The sequence below is a fragment of the Enhydra lutris genome, unplaced genomic scaffold, assembly GCF_002288905.1.
Source record: "Enhydra lutris kenyoni isolate GAN:26980312 unplaced genomic scaffold, ASM228890v2 scaffoldscaffold1, whole genome shotgun sequence".
Taxonomy (NCBI): Eukaryota; Metazoa; Chordata; class Mammalia; order Carnivora; family Mustelidae; genus Enhydra; species Enhydra lutris.
Genome location: NW_019154085.1, coordinates 47,389,053 through 47,398,589, shown reverse-complemented (window position 1 = coordinate 47,398,589; position 9,537 = coordinate 47,389,053). Strand labels below are relative to the sequence as shown.

The window sequence follows — 9,537 nt, the reverse complement described above, 5'->3', positions numbered from 1 at the left end:
ACAGAAAAAAGCAGCCCTTTACCTGCATTTTGTGCATGTTTTTAGTATTCCTTAGACTTCCCTTTCATTCCTACAACAGATACTTGAATAAGAAACCAGCTGCTCTTTCATACTTCTCCAGGAAGGAAATATGTGTGTGACACGCGCACCTGCTGTTTGACCAAAGCCTAGCGGACTGAGTGCCCTTCAGAAGCTGAGGGATGACCCCTCGGCCCAGCACTCCCAGCATATCTGTGCAGAGATAGCCTTGTCAGCCTCCTGCAGTGGCACGGCCAGTCCACTCTCGGTCCCTACCCTCCTCTGTGTACTGGGACTACACCACCATGGACACTGTCGAATTGCAAGTATCGGATTTTTCCTATCAGACTGTATAGACAAGTACTTTATACATTTCAGTAAATTCACATGTAATTATTATTTTATGACTGATAGTCTCAAAAAGGAAGGAGTATTTATTTTCTGAAAATCAAGGCTTCTCCATCAGAGCTAGCAAAAGGTCAATTTCTGGATCCATGACGATCCTGGGAACGTCCCTTACTCTGGACAGAAGCTCTAAGGCTAATCTGCTGTAAGACTGCAGATCACAGTTAAATACCTCACGTCTCAGCCTCCTGACCTGGAGAACAAAGACGCTGCAGCCAACCGACTGTTCTCAGCAGCCCCTGGCAGCTTTTCTCTCTTACCCTAGACCTGCTGAATCTGAAAGCCGGCCCTGTGATGAGTGGTGTGAGCAGCCCCTTCGGGACACTGACCCACGCTCATTAGAAGACCACCTGAGCAGATTACCCAAAGCCCTTCCACACCCCAATTCTAAATCCCCTCCCTAAATTCTTGTGTGCATGATGCGGAAGTGATTCATAAAATAATTAACAAGTCAACGTTCCAGGAGAATAAATTCTCTTGTAATTCAGAAAGTGCTTAAAATCATACTTACACGGACCTCTGGGTGCAGTTTGATGAGAAACCTTTTCCTCTTAAAGCTGAGTTTTCGGACCCTGGACCAGTTGAAAGTGTTAATTTTGGTGGTGCCCTAAAATTCAAGAGATGGACACTCAGACACATTTGTAATCCACACAGACACACATACACAACTTTTCATGAAATAGAGAATGTTTAAATCACAACCTTGCCAGATAGCACAGCAATGTACTCGACATTTTGTATCTGGAATGACTCCGAATTAAAACGTCAATACTAAATATAAGAATTTACTCGTTTTAGAAGAGTCACTTGATTTCTTTGGTAAGGCTTTCTTACAAATTATCTTTTATCAATGCCAATACTGAACACTCCTTGAAGCCCACCCCTGCAAAAAGGGTGGTCATGAGGAGTGATGGTGGTGGAAGGGCCGGGGTGGGAGCAGAGCCAGGATTCTTGCTGTAGGAGAGAGGATGCTGGGGGCTGCTGCCCTGGAGAGGGAGCTGGTGGCATGAGCTCCTGACACTCAGAGCAGCGACGGGCACACTGAGTGCTGTGGGTCTTGGGTTCTAGATATGATACTCCACTGGAAAGGCCAGGGCTCTGGGGTCTTCAGGGTGTAGTGGGCAAAGCTCCAATTGACCCTGGAATATCTGTTGTCTAAGAAAGTACACAAGTGCTCAATGGGATGGGGCAGGCCCACCGGACACAAGTGCCTGCTTGGAGGATGTCCAAGGATCAGTGTGGGACAAGTCACAGATCAAAATGGATAGTGACAGCAGCAGATTATCAAGTGTCAGAGTATAACCCGAACTGTTATAATTCAAATTGTGATGTGAGTATAATACAAATCCATGAGTCCACAGTGATACGAAGTAAGTAAATGCAGACAAAAACCCTTCCAGGAGCACAAAAAATGGCAGTAAATGAGTCACCACTTGCCAGCCATCAGAGTAATCCAACCAGGTGAGTGGGTGAGGTTAGAGACATCTACATGGCCTCAAACTCTCTTTCCACAAAAGGCTTATTAGTTACGAAGGACAAAAAGTAACTTTGCAGTAGACCAGCTTGTCAAATGCCATCTGACCAAGTGTTCAATGTTGACACCGCCAGCAATGGGACAGATGGCACCATGGGCCACCTTGCAGCCATACCAGGAACATGGTCATTTTAATGATTTAACCGAGAAGCTAGACTAGGGTCTGATCATCAGCAAGTATCCAACAAGCCTATATTGTAGTAATTCCACAGAATGACTGGCCTGTAATCATAAGAATCAGGGAAAGAAGGAAGAATGTTCCAGACAGGGCGCCGTGCTTGACCTTAGATTGGATCTCTTGCAACAAATAAGATTAGGCAACTGGTGAAATCTGGATGGACGTCTCAGGTGAGTAAGTTCTTTGTACTGTTCCTGTAACTTTTCTGTAAGCTTTGCATTGTTTCAGAATAAAAATTCAATGTTCTGAGATACCTTCCTGGTATTCTCCCCTCTACTCTTGACCATCATGATCATTTACTCTTCTCTGCAAACTTGAGATGGGGACAGCAAGATAGGGAATGAAGTCTTCCTTCAGAAACTCCAAAAACTTCAACCTTAAAGGGGGATGCCACCACATGGACCTGTTCTGAAAACAAGGGAAGAAGCCAGGCGTGAGGACCTGGTTTAGGTGCAGAGCCCAGGAGGAGAAGAGCCTGAGACAGGGCACAGCTCAGTGGCGGTGAGGGTGCGCAGAGTGGGTGATTAAAATCACTCTGGATTACACATGGTGATGGCTGCACGATTCTGTAAACACACTAAGAAGACACGAATGTATATTGGAAAGTGGTAAACTTTATCATCAGTAATTTACATCTCCATGAAAACAATTCCTAAGTTAAGAGGTGTCCTGAAGGGGCACCTGGGTGGCTTAGTGGGTTAAGCCTCTACCTTCGGCTTGGGTCATGGTCTCAGGGCCCTGGGATGGAGCCCCACATCGGGCTTGCTGCTCGGCGGGGAGCCTGCTTCCCCCTCTCTCTGCCACCTCTCTGCCTACTTGTGATCTCTATCTCTCTGTCAAATAAATAAATAAATAAAATCTTAAAAAAAAAAAAAAAAAAGAGGTGTCCTGAAAGTCCCGATAGAAATGTTCGGGTCTCCATGAGAACAGAAGCATCCCGTATTTTTAAATACGTGCAAACACTAATTACTCTAATTTCTGCTCACATTTTCAACTATGTTCTCAAAAAATGCAAGCAAACAAAATAAAAATAACCCAAATATAGAACATCAACAAAAGAAAACAGAAGCCTCCCTCCTGCGCCCTTACTCCTCACCACCCCCCACCATTTTTAACCCCAGACATGGTTTATGTGCCTGGGCAGGGGCTGTAGGCAAGGCAGAGACGGTGTGCCCCCCAAGACAGACACAGACCAGGTGAGAGAGGTCTCACACACGGGTGCTGCCTGCCTGCTCACCTTTCCACTTACTTTCGGTCAAAAAAAAAAAAAAAAAAAAAAAAAAGTGATATTCCAGAGTTTTAACCACTATCAGAAGTCCAAAGAAGAAACAAAACCCGATCACAACTAGAGTGTTCAACTTTAAAAGTTTCAACTTTTAAAACTGAGCAGCTGGCTATAAACACTCAGAGCTACTGCTTTCATTTTAATTTTTATCCAATAATCCATGGCACAATTATAAATGTCTAGGAAGGCTTGAGACAAGACCCAGCCATTCAGGGCCCTCCTGCTGGAGACCTGGCCCCCTGAGCCCTCCATACCCACTCTGCGGTGGCCAAATTTTAAATTGGTTTTTATTTACTGATCATGAGAGTACTTCTCACAGACTGAGCCATGGTGAATCGTAACTCTATTTTGCTCCTTTACTTTAATTCTCCCTGAGATACTAAGTGCCTCTTTTCATTTACTCAGTTTTCTAATTCAGCTCAAACTCTCCCTGCAGAATTTTTTTTTAAATTATTTTTTAGAGCGAGCGAGAGAGAGAGCACAAATGGGAGGGGCAGAGGGAGATGGAGAGAGAGAGCCCCAAGCAAGCTCTGCACTGAGCAGAGCCTGACGTGGTGCCCGAGCTCACAACTCTTGAGATCAGGACCTGAGCTGAAATCAAGAGTCGGATGCTCAACTGACCGTGCCACCCAGGGGCCTCATCCCCGCAGAGTTTAAAACTCTTCAGTGTGGTCTGATCCAGGAAACAATTCTCTCCATGCTGCACGCATGCTAATGGGTGCTCCCTGGGCAGCTTCTGATGTGCAGCCCATCCGCTGCCATTCCTGGTCTGTTCTCTCCTCTGTCACGTGCTTTAAAAAGTGCTCAGCAGTCAAACTTTAGAAAAACTGTGTATCTGGAAAATGTTTTTATTTCCTCTGCACAGAAGTCACATTGGATGGGCAGAGGATCCTGGGTGGGAAATGATTTTCTTTCACGTTCCACACCACTGCCTGCCCTATTGTCGTGTAGCCTCCAGTGCTACCCCCACCGTTCCTTCCTTCTCCTTCTCGGAGCTCTCCGGTCTCCCCTGCGTTCTGACACTTCATGCTGGTGTGCCCTGTGGGTGATCTTCACTCATCGGCCATAGCAGGAACGTGTAGGCACTTCCAATATGGACAATGGTGCCTTATGCTCTGGACACATTTCTCACGTGATTTCTGTAACAGTTTTCTCTGCTGCTCTGGGCTGTGGCCTCTAGGTCTCCTGGGTGCTGGAATGCTGGGCCTTTTGTGCTATTCTCTGAATTGTCACTTGCCTCCTGCATCATGAATCCTCTATATGCTCTGTGGAGATTTCCTCAACTTCAGTTCCAGAAAGCCTCACACTCTGCAGTACGGTCCTTTCTGCTACCGCATTTCTAGATCTGCACGCACTCCTGCTCTCCGTGTGTCCCTATGACTACAGACTGCTTGTGTTTCAGAGGCAATTTTCTCTTCTGTGAGGCTTCCCAGGAAACATAAGGCAGTAATACATCAGCAAGGTTCAAAACCTCAGCAGGATGAGTCTGCAGGGAGAAGCCCCTTATCACCTGCTCCCAAAGCCTGCAGCTGCCTTCCCTTCCCAGCGGCTATTAATGCCACCTGTTTACTTTGTATGGTGTAGAGAGTGTGTCATTCTCCCACTCCTCCTCACAAGCAGTAGCAAACCATACACACTTTCATCTTTGCTCCACACAACAGTGCATCTCAATGTCCCATGTATCACGACATGTTCTTTGTGCAGTTGCCTGATAGTCCATAATATGGATGAACCAGCCTCCTGATGATCAGTTATCAATATTTTACTATTACAAATAAGGCTAAAATATAAAAATATAAAATTACAAGACAAAAATCTTTCATATCTGAGTCCTACTCCTCATGAGCATGACACAGTGTAAAGCGACTTTTCTGCATCTTGCCCATGAGACAGATAGAAGATGGCGTGCTTGCTGAGGATTCTACAGGGGTTCTCATCCCGTTCCTGGCACAGGCTCTGTTTCTTCTCAACACTAATCTGGTATCTGTTCTTCAAGAGAGAGGATTTCCTTAAATTTCTGGTGATCCTTGGTTATCTGCCTGAGTTTAAAAGTGAGACCCCAGGACTGTAAGAGTCTGTGACCATCTGGTCACCTGCGAAATCTAGGGTCCATCTGGCGAGGGACAGAGTAACTGCATGGTCTTAAGGTTGTCTCTCCATGGACTGCTTACTGGTTTAAAGAGAAAAACTAGTAACTACAATAACCAGTAACTATTAACTAAAGTTAATAACAAGTAATCAAGACTAGTAATTAAGAACTAGAAAGCAGAGATCAAGATTCACACCACCAGTGAGGCGGGACGGTGTCTCAGTTGTGACTTTCTGTCAAGAACGTGACCACCTGGGTAGTGGGAATATGTCCCCTGAACCTCATCCCAGGAAAACAAATGACAAACCAAAAATGGAGAACGTCCTATTAAAAATAAAAAGGACCGTGCTCAACACTGTCAATGTCCTGAAAGATGAAGAAAAGGAATGCTCTAGCTTCAAGGACACAGCAGATGCAACAGCTAAATGCCATGTCTGGGCCCTGTCCTGTAGGGATAAGCACTGTGAGGACATCAACTGGCTGGCTGACAAGCCCGGAGAACGACCAGCACATCAGCTGCCTCAGTGACAACGGTCAGGCAGTGTTCCAGGATTACAAATATATGCCTTCAGTGGTCAAGGGTTCAGGAGTCTGCAGCCCATTCTCAAATGCTTCTGAAGAGTTATATGTGCGCGCATGTTCATGCGTGGCTGTGCGTGTACATGGAGTGGGGGTGAGGAAGCGTGCTGGGGGAAACACAAACCACAAAGCGAATGTGTAAAATGCTGTTGTGGGTGAAATCCAGGGTCAGGGCACATGAGGGCTCGCTGTGTTCTAATTCTTACAGCTTTTCTGTAAGTTCGGAAGTTATTCCCGAATGAAAGTCTTTAAAACAGAAGGCTCTGAAATGCTGGCTGGAGGCTCTTTGTTGGGGGGAGGCGGGGGTAGGGAGCCAGGCCTGTTACCACGGGATGCCCCTGTGTCAACACCTGCAGGGCTCCCAGAAGGCCATGTGGACTTATTGGACATCAGTCTCCTGTCTCTGAGATGTTAGCCTGTCCACCATTCCAGGGGAGCAGAGACGGGGAGGCCTGTGGCACCACGGAGTACAGGCTTTCCCTTAAACATCCACTTGGAGGCTCACCTCGTATTGTCCTCTGCCTTCTGAGCCAGACCCCGGAGAGGGAGGCCCTTGCCCTCTCCCAGTACAGGGAGGGGCTGCGGCTGTACCTGCTCCTCCCACAGATGCAGCCAGGCTGTTACCAGCCCCAGCCTGCCCGGGGCCCACCAAGGTACCCCCTAAACTCCTGCGGACACAGGAGTCTGACCTCCCACTCCCTTCCCACTACTCTGCACTGCTCCCACTCATCTGCCCATTTCCCAACTTCTAAAACATCGCTGGCATTTGATTTCCTTTTCCAGTCTTTGTTCTTACTAGTTTAAATTTAAAACAAAACAAAAAACCCGGGGCACCTGGGTGGCTCAGTGGGTTAAAGCCTCTGCCTTCGGCTCGGGTCATGATCCCGGGGTCCTGGGATCGAGCCCCGCGTCGGGCTCTCTGCTCAGCGGGGAGCCTGCTTCCTCCTCTCTCTCTGCCTGTCTCTCTACCTACTTGTGATCTCTATCTGTCAAATGAATAAATAAAAAAATCTTTAAAAAAAACAAAACAAAACAAAACAAAACAAAAAAACCCAACTCCTTCATTGTCATTCTGGTGGGGGTTTGAGGGAATAATAATGAATAGCATCTAACGTGTTTAATATGAAGTCTCTGATCCCTGCTTTTAACTTCTTCCAGTTACAAATTATCCTTTTCTGGAAAAATCACCTGAACTCGATTGGGATGGACGTGTGACTTTCATGTCTGCATGATACAGAAACTGTCATGTGAGCCAGCAGCTGTGGGAGGCCCTGGGTCCATCACCTCACACAGTGAGCCTGGTACCGTCTCCACCAATCACTCAGTATATGATAGAACACAATTAACATTCTGTTGACAAAGTAAGATTTTTTTTTTCCCCCTAATAGGAAATTGAAAACTTGATGGCTAGGTTAAAAATGAAAGGAAAAGAAAAAGAGAACAAGTGTGGCTTGACTATGGGGGTCTGGATCAGCTGAGCCATCCTAGATTACCATAGCTTAAAAAAAGCCCACGGGGGGGGGGGGGGGGCGCCTGGGTGGCTCAGGGGGTTAAAGTCTCTGCCTTTGGCTCAGGTCATGATCTCAGGGTCCTGGGATCGAGCCTTGCGTCGGGCTCTCTGCTCGGCAGGGAGCCTGCTTCCCTTCCTCTCTCTCTGCCTGCTTCTCTGCCTACCTGTGATCTCTGTCTGTTAAGTAAAATATTAAAAAAAAAAAAAAAAAAAAAAGCCCACAGGGGAAGGAGCGGCTAACGCAGGCCCTGGATGCCCAGGATGTACCCCCCATGGCGGTCAGGGCTGAGCAGGCCTTGGCAGGATGTCCACGTGCAACTGGAGGCCCACAGCTTTAGCTGGACCAGAGGGCTCCCTAGAGGGCAGATCGCAGCAGCAAGTGGGCCTTGGGGCCTGGGGCAGAGGACGTGGGCAGCCCTTCCAGCATCTCCAGGCCTTGGAGGGCCTGTGCTCTAGCAGTCACTCACAGACGCTTCCCCACCACAAACCCCAGCATACACGTGCTTCACTGCGGGCAGAGCTCAGTGGCCCTTTATGGAACCATCTGCCTCTGCATACACCACCAACACAAAGGTTCACGATTGTACTGATGGTTATCACGCACCATAGCCTCTGACTGTTTCCGCTCTGCTCTAGCTTTATGTCCTGAAATGACGACCGCAGACACCCCCCAGTGCATCACGTCCAGACCTGCGCAGGTCCACACCTGAGGCCTGGAGATGGCTCTGCACAGAGGAGCCAGTGTTTCCACAGAAGATTCTATGGGGATGACCTTCAGGTCAACATCAGAGGTGGCATGTGATGGGGTGCCCCAGGGGCCAGAGAGCTCTGTGACAGTGAGGAGAGAAAGACAAGGAAACATTTGCTCCACGGGGTGAGAGGTGGGATCAGAAGATATGCAAGGCTCCTCCTCCACGTCCAAGATCGTACACATCAGAACAAAATTTTACCAGCACGTGTTCACGCCCTATCGAGTCAGAGTGCATCCCCACCCTCCCTACCTGGAACACGAGGACACCCATGTGGGAAACAGCCAGGTTAATTCTGGCCCCCTCCCTGTCAGAAGCCGTGTGAAATCTGATGCCATACATTTCCAACTTCCGGGCAATTTCGAGCACCTGGAAATCCGACTCAGCAGGCGTCTGGCCCCTAGAGTAATAAAGGATGGCACGGTCACAGCACTGAAGCAACTTCATTTCTCAAAAAGCCAAAACATACAACAGAATTGATTAGGAAGACAAAACACAATAAAACAAACCAAGGCTGGAGGCTTTGTTTCAGAGCAGACTGGTCCCTTTAAGTTTACTGACCCACGGAAATGCAGCATACCACACACACAGACCAAAGAAATTGTCTGTTTCCTTTTAGCCTGTACTCCATTTCCTGACGGGCAGCATGGTTTTTGTATCCACTAGATGCTCAGCATTATACTTTGCCCTAAATACTGACACAGTCCCATGCAAACATTATACACAGAGACAACTACTAAATGCAGGAAACACCAAAGATAACATCAGGATCTCATTCAACCCATTTCAATACTTTTCCAAAACATTTTCATAATGTACAATTCTAACCATTAGAATATACTTTTATAAGGATAAAATTATGACACTGAATAGAAATGTTTCTCAAGTTCCCAGTCCAGTCATGCTTCCAGGGAAGAGCCCATGACCCGTGTCACATGGACCAGGCTCCAGAAGGGGGCTGTTCACACAAAGCACAGCTGGGCCAAGGGGAGAGGGTCCTACTCAGAGGACCCCCACTCAAGGCCTACGTCCTACATGTGGGGCTCTCTATCAACAACCCTTCCTCTTACTTCCAAATGTCTGAGCTTTGGGATTTTTTTTTTTTTTTAAGATTTTTTTATTTGAGAGAGAGAAAGAGCACAGCAGGGAGAAGGAGAGAGAATCTTAAGCAGACTCCCTGCTGAGCAAGC

At 47.3% G+C, this 9,537-nt stretch overlaps 1 protein-coding gene across 2 annotated transcripts in view; it reads right to left on the bottom strand.

Annotated features, from left to right (window-relative positions):
• LOC111160917 (FERM, ARH/RhoGEF and pleckstrin domain protein 2) overlaps nucleotides 1-9,537 on the bottom strand; it is a 97,033-nt gene that overhangs the window by 40,684 nt on the left and 46,812 nt on the right. For both annotated transcript variants that reach the window (XM_022524702.1, XM_022525490.1), the window contains exons 7-8: nucleotides 8,600-8,747; nucleotides 935-1,030 (exon numbers count right to left, since the gene is read on the bottom strand). In XM_022524702.1, coding sequence (XP_022380410.1) covers nucleotides 935-1,030; nucleotides 8,600-8,747 — 244 coding nt within the window. The remainder of the gene's footprint in view (nucleotides 1-934; nucleotides 1,031-8,599; nucleotides 8,748-9,537) is intronic.